General features: G+C 33.4%; 1 protein-coding gene across 1 annotated transcript in view; it reads right to left on the reverse strand.

Annotated features, from left to right (window-relative positions):
• Positions 1-13,906, reverse strand: part of LOC139506165 (calpain-9-like) — a gene marked incomplete at its 5' end in the record, with an annotated part of 48,297 nt that extends 34,391 nt beyond the window's left edge. Inside the window, 6 exon segments of the mRNA XM_071295390.1 lie at positions 1,391-1,427; positions 2,756-2,967; positions 6,712-6,872; positions 10,048-10,223; positions 13,401-13,478; positions 13,806-13,906. Coding sequence (XP_071151491.1) covers positions 1,391-1,427; positions 2,756-2,967; positions 6,712-6,872; positions 10,048-10,223; positions 13,401-13,478; positions 13,806-13,906 — 765 coding nt within the window.
• Between the last annotated feature and the right edge of the window lie 6,143 nt (positions 13,907-20,049).

The following is a 20,049-nucleotide window of genomic DNA, read 5'->3' on the forward strand; positions in this document are numbered from 1 at the left end:
GCGAAAAATTTTGGGCGAGGGGTCTGGGGGCCGCTTAAGGCTCCCAGAAGCTCTGAGAAAAATAACGCAAAATCGTGCATTCTGAGCATTTCCCAGACTCTTTCTTGCATTGAAACGGCATAATTAATTTTTAGATATTTTTTTCGACAATCAGGTCTCAAAGCAAAAACAAAGATTAATTGTAATTTAAGACTTTTAGGTATTAAAGACAACATTAAAAGACCGATTTGTAGGATAAAGCAAAAATCGTAATTCTCATAATTATTAATACCGTATCTGTCTGTCTGTTCTTGTCTTGTATTGTGATTAGACTTTGGTGATTTTTTATGACTAGATTTAAATATAGTGACATTGCAGTATTACACTTTAAGTACTAGTACTGCTTAAGTCCACACTAGGGAACATCTTCGCCTTGTTTTACCATCTTTTACGGTATTAATGATTCTTTAAAAGTATTGTTGAAGACCATTCGGCAACTATCAAGATGAAGAACAGGAACACAAACTTTGACCATTGATCATTTGTATTTTTTCTACGCATTGACTTTGTGAGTGATTATGTTCCCATACTCCTTTATTATCTGTTAAAGGGTCTCAACACTACTTAACGAAGTTTAACCTTTCAATGTAAAAGGTCATACATGGCCGAATGTTTTTTTTCTTCAAATTATTTGATACCGGGAAATGTGACCTTACTTTAATTCAAACCATGTCAGCTATCTAGTTTTATTTACAATAAAACAAACTGTTTTGTATTCTTCGATATCAATTTCAATTATCCATGCAGAAAGGACATTTTTTTTTGTGTCCACTGAGTAGCATCGCATGTTTTTAAAATATATTTCTCGCACAATTCCGCACATCAGTGGACATGCAACATTGCAAAACCAAGTTTACAATTGAAAATCAACCCTCAGACTATAGTCATAAAGTAGTCCAATAAATGAACAAAAGACAAACCCGGAACACAGAAGTACAAACAATAGACCATCAACTCTGAAAACTAAAAGGAAAATGAAAACATGGATAATGAAAAACATCCAGGGGATACACCAGAGAGTGAAGAGAACTTGTTTCTTGCAAGACACTTTCCGTGAAAATAATTTGATATAAAAACAACCTTTTGTTTCATTTTGTTTTGTTTTTTTTAATTTTTTACATGAGGCATTTGCCTCATTTGCCTCAATGTAAATACGGCCCTGACAACAATGTTATTATTTAATGCAATCCCTGTACATGTAATGGTGGGCTATTGCTAGCAAACTTAAAATATAGGATTAATTATTTCACAATTCCTCCTCTGTCACACTTATAAAATCTTCACTTATTACTGAATGTAAAGAAATTAGTAGGTCTATATAAATTACAATATTTATGTTCATCTCTCTTACCTGGTCTTCTTGTATTGCTGTTTCTTCATCAATTTCACTGAAAAGTATAACTTGAGAATTAGTAGTCTTTCAATTATCAATACTGATAGCTATATAAGTTTAAGGTGTTATTATACCTACCAATCAATGACATTTCTAATTCAGTTAGAATTCTTTAAGTTTTGGCTTGTGTTTTTACATTAAGTTTAACAGTTTATTTCTTATTCTAAATATACACGAAAAAACTGTTTCATAAAGGATCAATTCAAAAGAAATCCATCAAAAATTTCATTAAATTAGAGGAATCATTCAACTCTATGTAACGTCTACTACTAGTGAGTATGTACCATGAAGAAGTCCAATGTATCACTCTAAAACTATAAAGCTTCAAAATTAGGTGGCATTTAATCATATCCACTCTTCAATTTTATATGAAAAATAGTGTTGTCAATTCATACAGGTTGCCTAACCTGTTACTCAAATTATCGTTCGACCGAATAACCGGTTAACCAGTAGTTTGCGTTGATGTTTGAAGGCCTTATCTATAGTACCCTTCAAATGTAGTAAAAAGTATGATGCATTGAAGTTTGTCCTTTGGCATTAGGCCAGGGTTTTTTAATTTGTTGGTTTTCGGATCCGCTGACCCTATTTTGCCGATTTGCAGAATAAAAATAAAGGGTCGGCGGGAATAAAAATAAAATTGACTTTTCATGCTTTTTTATTCCCGCCGACCCTAAACAATACATTATCCCACAAAAATAAATATATATTCTTTTTTTATGAAATGAAATGCATTAAACACTAACAGAATTGATAACACTTTCTGTTATGAAAAAATAAAACTTCCAATTTACTTATCTAAACATTCGTAAGGGTTCCACGGAACCCAGTGTCTCGCCTGATGAACCCGATATCCTCGTTTTTTTCCAGTGGACGATTTTATTAACGTTGTTGACAAGTGTGTTGAAACTTATTTTCGTACGACGTTTTTGCAATTTTTTCTTTATCTGTTTTCATGCTTGAACTTGAAGATCATCATTCACTAAGTTTCCTGAAATTGATTAAGAGCTGCGCGGATCTGTTTTTTTTTTTTTTTTGTGAAATGATGATTAATTTCGTAATTTAATAAAGTTTAAAAGCTTTGGTTGAACAGTTTATGAGTTTAAGCACAGGCACTGTTTGGCAGCTGTCTGCCCAGCCATGTGCCCGCAAAACATCCCCAAATTAATAACTGATTTGGAAATCCAGTGATTTTTTATGTCCTCCTACTTGGTAAATAGAGCATTCAAAAGATTTCATCTAGAATTTAACCTGTTAAAAGCTGTTAACTATCACTTTTCTATTAGTACTTACTGTGTGACATTAGCCTTTTCTATTAGTACTTACTGTGTGACATTAGCCTTTTCAGTGAATATTCTTAGCAAGTACTCTCCCTTGTTATGAGGTTCAAATGTGGATGGTATGATACAGTAAGTTCCAGGTTGTAACATGTGACGCCCACACACTTCTCTTAGGTTAATGAATGATGGAGATTTAGCCACTGAAGCATTATACTTGAAAAAGTCTACATCTAATGGTCCACAATCAGGATCTTTTAGCTACAAATAACAAAATAAATGAACATGAGCTCATGATACACCTACATATATAGTACTTTTTTTTCAAAAAAAAATGCTAGCTTTTAAAATCATCAAAGTATTCCAATATCCCCACCACCAGTCCTGTTTTGCCATTTCTTATTATAACAGAGAAGTCCCTGTTTTTGCCATCTTTTTCTTATAAAAGAGTAATCCTTTTTTTGCCATCTCTTCTTATAACATTGAAGTCCCTGTTTTTGCCATCTTTTTTTTATGACAGAGTAGTCCCTAATTTTGCCACATCTTATAACAGAATAGTTCCCTTTTTTGCAATTTCTTCTTACAACAGAGAAGTCCTGTTTTGTCATCCCATCTCATAACAGAGATGTCCCTGTTTTTGCCATATATCAAATAACAGAGAAGTCCCTGTTTTTGCCTTTTCTTCTTATAACAGAGTAGTCCTGTTTTTGTCATCCCTTCTCATAACAGAGTGTATCCTGTTTTTGTCATAAGTAATCTCCTTTTATTATAAGTTGTTGCTTCACCTTTTGTAAAAATAAATTTCCCATTTCCTATCAGGGAATACCTACTTCCATATTTTTCCTTTTAACAAGAGTTGCCTATCTTTTTTTTCTTTTAGTCTTCTACCCTTTTGTTACAAGTCATCTCACGTTCTACCAAGAGTAAATTTTTTTGAGATGAGCAATCTTCCCTTTTATAAACAGTTTTTCTACAGTTATCTTTACAATTGTCTTGAGTTGCCACATTTAATAAATCCCCTTTATTCCGGGAAATGCCTCACAATTTTGCCATGAGTTATCTGCTTCTACCAAGTCATCTTCCATTTCTCCATAATTTGCCTAACTATTGTGGTCTGTAATTTTTTTCTTTACTTAAAATTGTATCCCCCCTATTTTTTCATTATCTTGCCTTTTACCATGTTATCTTTCCTTCCCATTTTTCATGAGTTATCTCCAATTTTCTGAAATCAATGTCCTTGTCTCAAAGTCTTCTTTTAAGGAAGTCTATTTTACATAAATTGACGTCATTGTTGGTGTACCAGGGTTCAATTCCCTGCCTACGCTTATATTATGTAGCTGGTTGTGAAAGTGGGTAGATTGCCTAGTGGCCCAGCACCAACAATTATTGAAATTTTTGTTTTTCATTAAGGTATGGTCATAATATCAATTCAAATTTCCAATGGACTTTGCAACCATAATTACCAATTTAAATACATCATAGAAAATGACATACATAATCATGGCTAAAATTAAATTACATTCATCAGCATTTTTAAAATACTTAAATAGTAACTTCTAAAAATAAATTGACAGTAATCACCTCAAGACAATACAACATTTCTTTATACATAATTTAAAAGCAGTGAAAAAAGAGTTAATTCAAACACAACATTGCTTTCAAATTATGTTTTGTACTTAAGTAGATGTCCATTAACCAGGAAACCCTTGTTTTTTCCCCTTTTTTGCCCCTAATTCCTAAACAGTTTGATCCATAACACCCAAAGCCAATTCTTATCATCCTTTTGTGATATGGAAACTTGTAGTATAATTTCAGAGAGATCCTTATACCATTCCACAAGTTATTGTCTGGAAACATGAAAAATGCTTATTTGAGCCCCTTTTTGGCCCACAATTCCTAAACTATTGGGACCATAACCCCCAACATCAATCCAAACCTTCCTTTTGTGTTCAAAAACTTTGTGTTTAATTTTCATAGCTGTCTGTTCACTTATACTAAATTTATTGTCCAGAAACCAAATGTCTTCAAAAGACAATGTGATACCAAAATATGACTGCAAATTTTTTTTTATCTATAATAATATTCAAGATAATTACCAAAAACAGCAAAATTTCCTTAAAATTACCAATTCAGGGGCAGCAACCCAACAACAGGTTGTCCGATTCATCTGAAAATTTCAGGGCAGATAAATTTTTACCTGATGAACAATTTTCCCCATGTCAGATTTGCTCTAAATGCTTTGGTTTTTGAGTTATAAGCCAAAAACTGCATTTTACCCCCATGTTCTATTTTTAGCCATGGTGGCCATCTTGGTTGGTTGACCGGGTCACTGGATACATTTTTAAAACTAGATACCCCAATGATGATTGTGGCCATGTTTGGTTTAATTTGGCCCAGTAGTTTCAGAGGAGAAGATTTTTCTAAAAGATGACTAAGATTTACGAAAAATGGTTAAAAATTGACTATAAAGGGCAATAACTCCTAAAGGGGTCATGTTGACTTATTTGTAAATCTTACTTTGCTGAACATTATTGCTGTTTACAGTTTATCTTTATCTATAATAATATTCAAGATAATAACCAAAAACAGCAAAATTTCTTTAAAATTACATATTCAGGGACAGCAACCCAACAACGGATTGTCTTATTCATCTGAAAATTTCAGGGCAGATAGATTTTGACCTGATAAACAATTTTACCCCCATGTCAGATTTGCTCAAAATGCTTTGGTTTTTGAGTTATAAGCCAAAAACTGCATTTTACCCCTATGTTCTATTTTAAGCCATAGCGGCCATCTTGGTTTGTAGGCAGGGCACGCCACACAATTTTTAAACTAGATACCCCAATGATGATTGTGGCCAAGTTTGGTTTAATTTGGCCCAGAAGTTTCAGAGGAGAAGATTTTTGTAAAAGTTAACGACGACGGACAACGACGACGACGCCGGACGCAAAGTGATGGGAAAAGCTCACTTGGCCCTTCGGGCCAGATGAGCTAAAAATGGCAAAATTTCCTTAAAATTACCAATTTAGGGGCAGCAACCCAACATTGGATTCTCTGATTCATCTGAAAATTTCAGGGCAGATAGATCTTCACCTGATGAATAATTTAACCCAATGTCAGATTTGCTCAAAATGCTTTGGTTTCAAAGATATAAGCCAAAAACTGCATTTTACCCCTATGTTCTATTTTTAGCCATGGCGGCCATCTTGGTTGGTAGGGGTCACGCCATACATTTTTTAACCTAGATACCCCAATGATGATTGTGGCCAAGTTTGGTTTAATTTGGCCCAGCAGTTTCAGAGAAGAAGATTTTTGTAAAAGTTAACGACGACGGACGACGACGACGCCGGACGCAAAGTGATGGGAAAAGCTCACTTGGCCTCACTTGGCCAGATGAGCTAAAAATGGCAAAATTTCCTTAAAATTACCAATTTAGGGGCAGCAACCCAACAACAGATTCTCTGATTCGTCTGAAAATTTCAGGGCAGATAGATCTTCACCTGATGAATAATTTAACCCAATGCAAGATTTGCTCTAAATGCTTTGGTTTCAGAGATATAAGCCAAAATCTACATTTTACCACTATGTTCTATTTTTAGCCATGGCAGCCATCTTGGTTGGTTGGCTGGGTCACCGGACACATTTTTTAAACTAGATACCTCAATGATGATTTAGCCAAGTTTTTTTAATTTGGCCCAGTAGTTTCAGAGGAGAAGATTTTTGTAAAAGTTAACAATGACGGATGACAACGGACGACAACAATGACGGACACAAAGTGATGAGAAAAGCTCACTTGGCGCTTTAGGCCAGGTAAGCTAAAATTCACATTTATGGAAATAAATTTATGTAGATTTTATTTTGCTGATAATTTTTGCTTTTTTTCCATCTATCCTGTATACTTTTTGACTAAAGGTGAAAAATTGAAAAAATCAATTAGTCAGGAGAAAGATTTAAAAAAAACCTTGTATGTTGACTTATAGAGATGACAAATATTTTATTGTCTACCTTGTAGATTACATATCCAATGGTCAACATATCAAGTCCCTCTTTTCTTTTCTTTCTTCGGTCTTTCTGTAATACACCAACCAGTATAGTACAAAGGTCATCCTCATCCTCGTCTGGGTCAGTAACTGTTACCCTGTATTGGGGATTTGTGAAGAATGTTTCTGTGAAAAGAATATTTTTTCTATAAAAATGTTGTATTTAAGGAAAACCCAATGCTACCCTCTGACCGTTAGAAACAATAAGGGTAATTCCAACCCTGACCTTTTCAAAACTCCATGAAGATTGACAAATTCATATGACAATATCATAGTTTGTTTACTGTGTAAAATACTGTTAATTCAGAAATTATAGCGAGGTTTTCAGAAAAATGTAAAATGTCTTCGGGTCAGATAATGATAACTTGCCTTCTAAAATCCAATGCATATAACTTTATGCTGCTTTTCCTAAAATCGCAAATATTTATCTTGCTTTTTTTGTCCATTCTTCAAAAATACTTTCAGAATTTACAATTTTTTTCACTGTCAGAAGTAAGTGCCATTGGCATGAATTAATTCTCAAACAAATTTATTTATTTTTGTGTTATAAAAAACTGTGTTGTTCAAATTTGAATTGTCAGAGTCCACAATTTTTGGTTATTAAAAGCTTATATAATGTACAGTAGTTAAATTGCAGCTGTCATAATGTAAACAAATTAGATTTCATTAGGCTTAATACTTTGTGGCAACTGGCAACTTTATGTGCAACAAGACAGTTTTACAACATTTTGTTGAGGCAAACTTAAGTTAGAAAACAGAAACAAATATTTCAGCTATTTTTCCATTTGTAAAGGTGCATAAATCTTGAACGGTAAAAGTGAAACAACAAAATTCAAACTTGATCTGAAGTATTAAAACCAATCAATCATAGATATCTAATGCCATGTATTAGCAACAAGGCAACATGACAAGAGGCTCTCAAGAGCCTGAATCGCTCACCTGAATTTTTTTGGTTTAATCTCTCATCAATGATTATTTGAGCTTTTCAATTTATTTAAATGTTCTTTGAATCGTCCTATTTTCTTCAAAAGCAAAAAAAAATCATTTTCTCCTATGTTCTATTTTAGCCATAGGAGCTATGTTTCTTGACATACAAGGAAATGAAATATAAAATTTATTCTAGATACTCTGAAACTCTGAAACTCATTTAGCCTAAGTTTGGCTGAAATTGATACAGCAGTTTCATAAGAGAAGATTTTTTAAAGTAAGTCAACATGATGAACAAATTGTGAAAAAAGTCTTTAAAGGGCAATAACTCCTAAAGAGGTCAATTGACAATTTTGGTCAAATTGACTTATTTGTAGATCTTACTTTGCTGATCATATTTGCTGTTTACAGTTTATCTTTATCTATAATAATATTCAAGATAATGACCAAAAACTGCAAAATTTCCTTAAAATTACCAATTAAGTGGCAGCAACCCAACAATTGGATGTTTGATTCATCTGAAAATTTCAGGGCTGATAGATATTGACCTAATGAACATTTTTACTCCATGTCAGATTTGCTCTTAATGCTTTCGTTTTTGAGATATAAGCCAAAAACTGCATTTGACCCCTATGTTCTATTTTAAGTAACGGCGGCCATGTTTTTTGACGGATCAAAAATCAAAGCACACACTTTGTGCAGGATAATCTAAGGAACAACCATGCTAAGTTTTAACCAAATCCATTCAGTAGTTTCAGAGGAGAAGATTTTTTAAAGTTAGCAAATATGATGAACAAATTGTGAAAAATTGTCATTAAAGGACAATAACCCCTTAAGGGGTCAATTGACAATTTTGGTCATATTAACTTATTTGTAGATCTTACTTTGCTGATCTTTTTTGCTGTTTACAGTTTATCTTTATCTATAATAATATTCAAGATAATGACCAAAAACTGCAAAATTTCCTTAAAATAACCAATTAAGTGGCAGCAACCCAACAATTGGATGTTTGATTCATCTGAAATTTTCAGGGCTGATAGATATTGACCTAATGAACATTTTTACTCCATGTCAGATTTGCTCTTAATGCTTTCGTTTTTGAGATATAAGCCAAAAACTGCATTTGACCCCTATGTTCTATTTTAAGTAACAGCGGCCATGTTTTTTGACGGATCAAAAATCAAAGCACACACTTTGTGCAGGATAATCTAAGAAACAACCATGCTAAGTTTTAACCAAATCCATTCAGTAGTTTCAGAGGAGAAGATTTTTTAAAGTTAGCAAAGATGATGAACAAATTGTGAAAAATTGTCATTAAAGGACAATAACCCCTTAAGGGGTCAATTGACAATTTTGGTCATATTAACTTATTTGTAGATCTTACTTTGCTGATCTTTTTTGCTGTTTACAGTTTATCTTTATCTATAATAATATTCAAGATAATGACCAAAAACTGCAAAATTTCCTTAAAATTACCAATTAAGTGGCAGCAACCCAACAATGGTTTGTTTGATTCATCTGAAAATTTCAGGGCTGATAGATCTTGACCTAATGAACATTTTTACCCCATGTCAGATTTGCTCTAAATGCTTTAGTTTTTGAGATATAAGCCAAAAACTGCATTTGACCCCTATGTTCTATTTTAAGTAACGGCGGCCATGTTTTTTGACGGATCAAAAATCGAAGCGCACATTTTGTGCAGGATATACTAAGGAACAATCATGTTAAGTTTCATTCAAATCCATTCAGTAGTTTCAGAGGAGAAGATGTTTGAAAAATTGTTAACGACGACGACGACGGACGCCAAGTGATGAGAAAAGCTCACATGGCCTTTTAGGCCAGGTGAGCTAAAAAAGGGATTCAAATTAGCAGTGGTCTGTGACAGATGAGACAAAAAAGATCTTTCTATGAGTAAACTATGTAAATGTTGACCTGCCCCAGGTGACTATAGCATTGCATATCTTTCTTTATTACATTGGTTGCAATGAATTACATTGATTTCCCAGTTAAATAAAAACCAATAATTTCACTCTTTGACGTCATAGAACAATAGGCGTTGTCAAGACGTCGATAACTGCGCATCAAAACAAATTGTGAATGCGTAGTAAAAAGATATAGTTCCTTACATGTTTTACATTAATTTCTTTAAAAGTCATTTGCCAATGTAATAAAAAGAATAACTAATTAAAGAATTCAAATATCGAAAAATATTCAACTCATGACAAAACAACACTGATAATTAACTCATGCGCTACGCGCATTCGTGAATTAATGTGTTGTTCAGTCATTCGTTGAATATTTTTCTCTATTTGAATACTTCGATTAATTTTTCTATAAATAATATGCTGCACATACTACAGCAACAATTTCTTACGGAGATAATTCCTACATCCACCAGCATTAACATTGGGAATCCATTCTCCTACTTCAGATGTTGCTTCCCATCTTTTTTTTCCTATTTTCACTAATTCATCATCATCTAAACTGTCTGGACCAAGATTACAAATTTCTAACTTCTGGAAATTGGACTGCCAGTCACCAAATGTCATCCTATGTATGATAAAATATATAACCTTAATATCACATGAATTTTAATATAAGAGTGCTTTGGAAAATCTGTAAGTTCCATATGAATAAGCCTGCAGAAAAAAATAAACAGATGATGCCCCTGCTTGCATACAACATAATAACAAGAGGCTGTCACAACGACAGCAAACCGGATTCATTAACATTTATTTGTGTCTTGGCAATATCACAAAAACCATAACTGATGAACAGTGAAAGTGAAAATCGTTAATATCAAATTTGACCTTCATTTTGCCATCAGTACCAACATATTAAAATTTGAAAAGCTTAGGTTGAATGGTAAATTAATAAATGCAACAACATGAATGGAAACACCATTTTTCGATCTTTCAAGAACCATAACTCCTGAACGGTAAAAGTAGTAATCAACATTATTAAATTTGACCTCCATTTTGTCATCAGTAACAACATATAAAAATTTTAAAAGCTTTGGTTGAATAGTTCACAAGTAAATGCACAGACATGACTGGAAACACCATTTTTCAATCTTTCAAGAACCATAACTCCGGAACAGTAAAAGACGTAATCACTATTATTGAACTTGACCTCCATTTTGTCATCAGTAACAACATATTAAAATTTGAAAAGCTTTGGTGGAACAGTTCTAGTAAATGCACAGACACGACTGGAAACACCATTTTTCAATCTTTCAAGAACCATAACTCCTGAACGGTAAAAGTCAAAATTGTCATTATTGAACTTGACCTCCATTTTGTCATCAGTAACAACATATTAAAATTTGAAAAGCTTTGGTAGAACAGTTCATGAGTAAATGCACGGACACGACTGGAAACACCATTTTTCAATCTTTCAAGAACCATAACTCCTGAACGGTAAAAGTCAAAACCGTCATTATTGAACTGGACCTTCATTTTGTTGTCAGTAACATAATATTAAAATTTTAAAAGCTTTGGTTGAACGGTTCATGAGTAAATGCACAGACAACATTTGGTTGCCGCCCGCCCAACCGCCAGACATCCCCAAATCAATAACCAACATTTTTGTCACAAAAATCTGGTTAAAAAACATAACTCAAGAACAGTAAAAGTGACGCTAACCAAATTCATACTGAGTTTTGTGGTAATAAGCATTGTGTATAAGTTTCATAATATTTGGTTGATGCAAACTTAATTCAGAGAATAGAAACAAAAAAAAGCAATTTGTTTCATTTGTAAAGGGGCATAACTTTTAATGGTAAAAGTGTCACAACCAAAAACCAAACTTGATCTGTGTTTTGTGGTTATAAGCATTGTGCATGAGTTTCATTAAATTTGGTTGAGGCAAAATAAAATTAGAGAAAGAAAACCAATTTCGGGATGTACGACTAGACATATGGACAAGAGTAAAACTCCCCTACAGCTGGGGCATAAAAAGCACATATCGAAAGAACAGTGCTCCAATGCATAGATACAAAAACAATTTCAAACAAGAAGTAATTGTAACAGGATGCTGTTACGAAGTCTCCCAAACAAAGCTCCCATAACTTGCCATTTATATGGTCCCATGTTCATTTGATTTGATTTTTTGTCCAATACAAGAATATATATGGCTTACGGGTGGGGATCTCCACCATTTACAAGTATTCAAACAGGAGGGGGTGGTGGTGACTACCAGGGACTTTACCTACATTTCATTTGTTTTGTTTTATTGTCCCATACAAGAATACATGTGGTTTAGGGGTGGGGATGTTGACCGTTTACAAGTTTTCAAACAACAGGGGGTGGGGTGACTCCCTCGGGACTTCCCTTTTATTTCATTTCATTTGTTTTATTGTCCTCTAGAAGAATATATATGGTTTAGGGGTGGGGATCTGGACCATTTACAAGATAATAGCACATTCTCAAATTGAATGGGGTGGGGGGCAACCCCCAGGAACTTCCATTTAATTTCATTTGATTAGTTTTATTGTCTAATGCAAGAATAGATATGGTTTAGGGGTGGGGATGTTGACCGTTTACAAGTTTTCAAACAAGAGGGCGTGGGGTGAGCCCCTAGGGACATCACTTTCATTTCATTTCATTTGTTTTATTGTCCCCTACAAGAATATATATGGTTTAGGGGTGGGGATCTGGACCGTTTACAAGAAAATAGCACATTCTCAAATTGAAGGTTGTGGGGATGACCCCCCGGGGACTTCCCTTTAATTTCTTTTAATTTGTTTAATTGTCCGATTGAAGAATATATATGGTTTAGGGGTGGGGATCTGGACCGTTTACAAGATAATAGTACATTCTCAAATTGAACGGGGTGGGGATGACCCCAAGGGACTTCCCTTTAATTTCATTTGATTTGTTTTATCGTCCCATTCAAGTATATATATGGTTTAGGGGTGGGGATCTGGACAGTTTACAAGATAAAAGCACATTCTCAAATTGAAGGGGGTGTGGATGACCCCCCAGGGACTCCCCCTATATTTCATGTGATTTGTTTTATTGTCCTATAATCATTTCTGAAGACTGCATGTATCTATCACTTACAGTTTTCAAGTTATATTCATTTGAAAATTTTTGAAAATAAAATCCCATAGGGTTCTATAGTAAACCCCTCCCTCCTTTCTAACCCCCAAAATAACCCATAACAGACCCAAATGCACAAACGAAAGATTGATGGCTCACCTAGACATGTTAGTCTAACATATTGTAAAATCCTAAGTAAATCTGACAAGCCGTTTAGGAGAACCGCTGCGGACAAGTTCATTTTTAAAGTGGCGGAAGAAGAAGAAGAGGAAGAGGAAGAGGAAGAGGAAGAATAATAAAAATAATAAGAACTGACCAAAAACAATAAGTCTCCAAACTTTGTTTGGGAGACTTAATAAATGAGAAATTGAACAATGTTTAAACACAAGCTAGTTTTTCTTTGATATTAATAGATAGCTTTTCAACTGCTTTGGCTCTTGATGTGCATACATGTACTTCTGTCTCCATTTTGTAGATACTTTTGCCAGTGAGAACATACCTATAAATATCTCCCAATAAAACCAACGAGTATATAATTCCTCAGTAAATACTTAATGTGAAATTATACTCTATTTAATTTAAAATCTACTAGCACTGCCTCAATGCAATGCAAAGGAAATCATATCCAGATCCAAACTAAGCATTAGATCTGAGTTTTTAGAAAATTCATCCCTCATGTTCATACCAGAATTCACCATCATCCTCTTGAGTTAATCCAATTTCTTCTTTATCAGAATCTGTTATATACTTCCATCTCTCTGACCTGAAATGATAGGTGAAATGGTCAAGGTCAAGTAAAACATGTTTGGTTGAAATATCGTGGGACATAGGAAAGGGTTAAAATAGATTTTGAGTAAAAAAGTCACAAGAGTACACACACTGAAATGTCTATGTCTCACATCGCAAAGTTACAGCTGACCTTGATTCTTAACACAAAAACTTTTTTGTTGAAAAGGCATCAGGTTCACTTTAAACATATATTTTAAACATTTAAACAACTTGTTTAAACCACCAATACCAGTTCTTGTCACTCCCTCAGTAACAAATTAACTCCTTTTTACAAATGGAACAAAGTTTTAAGAATGCTTACTCATCACTAAAGGCTCCTTTCCATTCACTTTCATTACCCCAAGGGTTTCTGCATCGTACCATTGGCAGCTTACCACTCCTTCCTGGGGTCTGTATTTCAACCTTTAACAAATAACACAAAAAGTTACCTACAATCTTTATCAAATGCAAGTCAAAAATATTGTCTGGCCCAATAGTGGCCTTCATCTGTTTTCTGCTCTTTTGTCTCTTTGAAATATTCCCCATTTCCATTCTCAACATTAATATATTTAAGCAAAGCAGTATTTTAACTGGACTTAAATAAAAGACCCATAGTAAGCTTACTTACATACCCTTTGACCCAACTTTCTAACAGGCAACTGTTAAAGCAGTACAACAGTAAAGTTTACTGTCTCAGGAGAGGCTTTACTCAAGTAAATTATGTTAGTAAACAAGCTGATCGAAGGGGTTGATGACAAAAGATGGACCCATATCATAGATACATGTTATTAACATTCAAATGAGTACATTCTAAATAAATTGCTTCGCTGAGTGCAGCTGGATAAGACTGCAGATGTCCAACTCTGAAAAGTTCGGGCCAAAATGGACACAATATTCACGCTTGATACAGGTTGCACTTTGTAAATACAGCTGTTTCTCAAAACACGCCTCTTTTGGGGAGAACTTTAATATTCATAGAAAATTAATTTTGTTTACATAGTGGTTCCCAGAAATGCTCTCTGTGTTCCATCTCACAGAGACATAACTTGGCAATGTTACCAGTAAATAAACATGTGCATATTGTTTACATTGAAATCTGTGGTAACCTTTCATTCAAGGTAGGGGTAGTTAAGAAAATTAGTGTTAGTTTGAACTCTGACAAGTTCAGGGCATATAAACGTTGAAAATATGCCGCACAGCCCTATATTTTGACCTTTGAAAATAATTGTAGTGCATATGAACATTCAATTCTAGGATAAGATTTTTTCAAAACTTCATAGTAAAAGTGGTACAGTTTTAGCCGTAAAATGAGTTCCTATGGGATATTGCATTGTCAATATTTACAGAAATGCAACAACCTATATAGGGTGAAAAAGGGGAACATACAGAATTTAACCAAATTTGCTTTATTTCACAGATTTTAAAGAAATTAATTCAAATATGAAGTTTTATAAATATTTAATAAAGATTGATAGAATCCTGGGCCTTAAATATGATGACTCAGCATAAATTCACAGTTTACAGTATGCATAGTTTACATAAAGTCCTGGATACAAAATTAATTCATAATGTTTGCATATTTGTAAGTTAAATTGTTAAGAAGTGCTTATATTGACTCTTCACAGTCATTGAAACTCATAGATCCTTCCTGAATATTATTTATGGGGTGTTTGTGCCCTTTCTATAACCCATAAAGTAAGCCTCAACACCTAAATCTGTTTTTTGTCACCACAGCATAATAAATACAAGCTAGAACCAGATGCTCCGCAGGGCGTAGCTTTATACGACCGCAGAGGTTGAACACTGAACAGTTGGGGCAAGTATGGACACAACATTCAAGCTGGATTCAGCTCTAAATTTGGATTGTGATTAAATAGTTGACACAGCATAGGTTTCTGACACAGAATGAATGTGTTCTAATGAACTTAAAATTTGTGTTTTCTCTTAGAGCAATTCACTATGCTGTTGAATATTAATCCTCTCAAAAAAATGTTTGAAGAAATTTTCTTTTTTATTTATGAAATTTCAAATGAGAAAAATTGAACCCAATTTTTTTAATCACATCCCCCTTTCCCTTATTCCAAAACTAATCTCAATTAAAATTTCTAATGGAGTTTGCAACAATAACTACTTATTTAAATACATCATAAAATATTAAGATGTAAAAAAACTGCTTGTAATCACTGAATGGTAAAGATTATTTTAATTTATCAGTTGGTAGTAAAAAGTGAATATACATTGTATATTGTATATAACAAAGATTTAAGTTGATTCTGGACAAAGAAAGATAACTCCAATTAAAAAAAATCTTGCTTTTGCACAATATTTTGCAATTAGATATTTCTTGCTTACTATTCTGGACAAAGAAAGATAACTCTAATTAAAAAAAAATTTGCTATTTCACAATATTGTGCAATTAGATATTTCTTGCCATTGCGCAATACTGTGCAATTGAAAAGACTTGCTATTGCACAATACTTAATATAATAATTTTAGATCCTGATTTGGACCAACTTGAAAACTGGGCCCATAATAAAAAATCGAAGTACATTTTTGGATTCAGCATATCAAAGAACCCCAAGATTTCAATTTTTGTTAAAATCAGACTAAGTTTAATTTTGGACCCTTTGGACTTGAGTGTAGACCAATTTGAAAACAGGACCAAAAATGAAGAATCTACATACACAGTTAGATTTGGTATATCAAAGAACCCCATTTATTCAATTTTTGATGAAATCAAACAAAGTTTAATTTTGGACCCCGATTTGGACCAACTTGAAAACTGGGCCAATAATCAAGAATCTAAGTACATTTTTAGATTCAGCATATCAAAGAACCTAACTGATTCATTTTTTGTCAAAATCAAACTAAGTTTAATTTTGGACCCTTTGAAAACAGGACCAAAAGTTAAGAATCTACATACACAGTCATGACAGTTAGATTCGGCATATGAAAGAACCCCAATTATTCAATTTTGATGAAATCAAACAAAGTTTAATTTTGGACCCTTTGGGCCCCTTATTCTGTTGGGACCAAAACTCCCAAAATCAATACCAACCTTCCTTTTATGGTCATAAACCTTGTGTTTAAATTTCATAGATTTCTATTTACTTATACTAACGTTATGGTGCGAAAACCAAGAAAAATGCTTATTTGGGTCCCTTTTTGGCCCCTAATTCCTAAACTGTTGGGACCTTAACTCCCAAAATAAATACCAACCTTCCTTTTGTAGTCATTAACATTGTGTTTAAATTTCATTGATTTCTATTTACTTAAACTAAAGTTATTGTGCGAAAACCAAGAATAATGCTTATTTGGGCCCTTTTTTGGCCCCTTATGCCTAAACTGTTGAAACCAAAACTCCCAAAATCAATCCCAACCGTTCTTTTGTGGTCATAAACCTTGTGTCAAAATTTCATAGATTTCTATTAACTTAAACTAAAGTTATAGTGCGAAAACCAAGAAAATGCTTATTTGGGCCCTTTTTGGCCCCTAATTCCTAAAATGTTGGGACCAAAACTCCCAAAATCAATACCAACCTTCCTTTTGTGGTCATAAACCTTGTGTTAAAATTTCATAGATTTCCATTCACTTTTACTAAAGTTAGAGTGTGAAAACTAAAAGTATTCGGACGACGACGACGACGCAGACGACGACGCCAACGTGATAGCAATATACGACGAAAAATTTTTCAAATTTTGCGTCGTATAAAAACTAAATATTTTAACAAAACTACAATAGTGTGTTCTATCCTGATTAAATATTCCAAATTGCTAGAAACAGCAGAATGATTTAGGAAATTTGAGGCCCCAGGGGCGAAAAACATAGAAAATTGCCTACCCTCTGGGTCATAAAACAAATAATTTAATTTGTAAATGCTATGATTTTATGATTTTAAAGTTCTTGATATAGAAAACAATAACTATGCTTGGTAGTAATGCAAAAATCAGATGTTAACAGTCATCTCTATAACATTTTAAGTGAATTTACATCTCAGACTGGTTTCTGCATACATACAACTATTGCAAATATGGCTTTGTTTGAACACTTCTAGTATATATGTAACACTCCCAAACGTGTCCTGTCCCTCAAACGTGTCCGATTCCCCCAAACGTGTCTATTCTCCCTAAACGTGTCCGTAATATCCAATATTCCCCAAACGTGTCTGATTTTATAACCCCCAAACGTGTCCGAAAATTGTTATTCGCCAAAACGTGTCCACTATTAAGGGCATACGATACAGTTTTGAACCTGTATTTACAAGTTGATGAAAATTTGCATATAGGCTACTCAAGGAGGTTATATAGTCTAATATAACCTCCTTGAGGCTACTTTTTACCAGATTAAATCAAATATGTAATAAAAAATATATCTTCATGTGCTACTTTTTGAGTAAAATGAGGTCGAAATTTTGTATATTTGCTCAAAATTCAGATTTGTGTCCGTATTTTCTTTTTCGAAAGAAAGACATAACTTTTTTGTTTTGTTTTGGCTTCGCCTCACCCGATATGAATTTTATTGACCCGATAAATTCTCGTATTAGGACAATTGAACACTGTGTAACTAATATTACCTTCCCTGTAACTGTATCGTATGCCCTTAACGTCAGAACGTCTCAAGTCTTTTAGCGCTAATACATGAATAAAATCAATAACTATTACGGCAATTCTATAATGGGGGACACAGTTGATGAAGTGGTCATTTATTAGTATTAGTTGGTTCAATGCCGGTTGTTATTGCAAATTTAATCTGTAACATATAAATCGACTTTTGACTGAAATTGCTTATAGTCCAGTTGCAAGTATTATGCTCGTTTAGAGCGCACAAACATGTACAAACAATTCTAGTTCAGTTGAATTAAGCGTTTACCATAGAATAACACACAATTAAATTCAAATACAATATATTCAGGTTAAACTATGCCTATATATATTGTTTAAAGATATAAATCTTATTTACAAAGCTTGTATTAACAATTACACAAACAAAGCAAGCAAGCCAAACAAAGTTTTACTTTGCAAGCATTAGGAAATCAGCTGTAATCCGCGAATACTGCACGGTAGGATTTTAAGAGAATTGACTTCCCTTTTTTTTCAACAGTTCTGATATTTTAAAAGATATTCAAATCATAAACTGGTTATCCGGTATTTTAATAAATTTTAGATTTCCAGCATCACTACTAAAGTGAAGACATACAAACAAGAGTCATAAGTCCAGTGACAAATATTTCATGAATTATTTGAACGATATCATATTAACAATAAATACTTTACATAACTTTTATTATCATACCGGGGATTTAGGAACGGGCCTAAATTTGTTTACAATTATTCGTGATAAACATTCGTTAAACTTAAAAATAAAGACCGATTTTTTTTTATAACTTCACTAAGAAACATTTGATTCTCTCAAAAAATGGAAAAAAAAGCTCTAAAAATTATAAACTGTTAGTAAGGTTTTATATTATGAACTTTTAGTTTCGAGCATCACTTAAATACACGCAAACAAGAGAAACGACGTCCAGTGGCAAATATTTCATGCATGGACAGGACGACAACATACTTTGGATAAGTTATATAATGAGATGCGGAAGAATATTTGCCGGAACTCTTGAATTGTACCTTAATTATTCCGGGAATTTGGGATTAGGCCTAAATGAATTGTGTACAGTTATTAAAAATTTACACTTTACGGTTAATAGGAATCTACACTAATCGTAACTCGAAATTAAATTATATTTTTTTTGGAGCAGAAAAGGACAGTTTTATTTTTACGGAATATCAGTATTTTATCTTTTAGTTCCCTTTATATTATAGGACAAGTTTGGGGGAGTGGGCACGTTTGGGTGTTTATTAAAAAATGGACACGTTTAGGCGTTAAACAATACAAATGACACGCCGCGTTTCACGCCCTTTGTACAACTAGACGTGTTTTGCAGTTCAGTGACGTCGATGTGGACACGTTTGGGAGTATCGGACACGTTTGGGGGGAAGGACACGTTTCTGAGTGTTACATATATATTAGCTAAATTGTGTCAGATATATGGTAACAGATGATACTGTTGTGATAAGAATTCTAAATTGACCATTTGAGGCAGAAAATGTGTACTTTAATTGACAAATAGGCATACAGTAAGACGTGGACTGGAGACAGAGGCTGGATTGGATACTTTACATAATCTTGAATGTTGTAATGATTGACTGCTAAACATTACATTGATAGTATTCTGATTTGCTTTCAATATGTTATCAAAACAGTTTTAAACAGGTTTTAGGCATTTTTTTATCAGAAAATATGCAAATAGGGTAAGCTGGCAATAATTAAAATCTTGTTTTCAAATTCTTTAAAAAATTGAAACAGGGGAGGGGGTATAAAATGTACAGTAAAGAAAAACTTAGAGTATACACAGTGATTTCTTTAAGGCTATAATTCTGATAAATGAGTATTAATGTGAGAAAAACTGATTTTAGAGAGTTTTCTATTTGAATAAATGTTTGTATAGGTTGCACTTTGTAAATACAGATGTTTCTCAAAACACGCCTCTTTTGGGGAGAACTTGAATATTC

The sequence above is a fragment of the Mytilus edulis genome, unplaced genomic scaffold, assembly GCF_963676685.1.
Source record: "Mytilus edulis unplaced genomic scaffold, xbMytEdul2.2 SCAFFOLD_101, whole genome shotgun sequence".
Taxonomy (NCBI): Eukaryota; Metazoa; Mollusca; class Bivalvia; order Mytilida; family Mytilidae; genus Mytilus; species Mytilus edulis.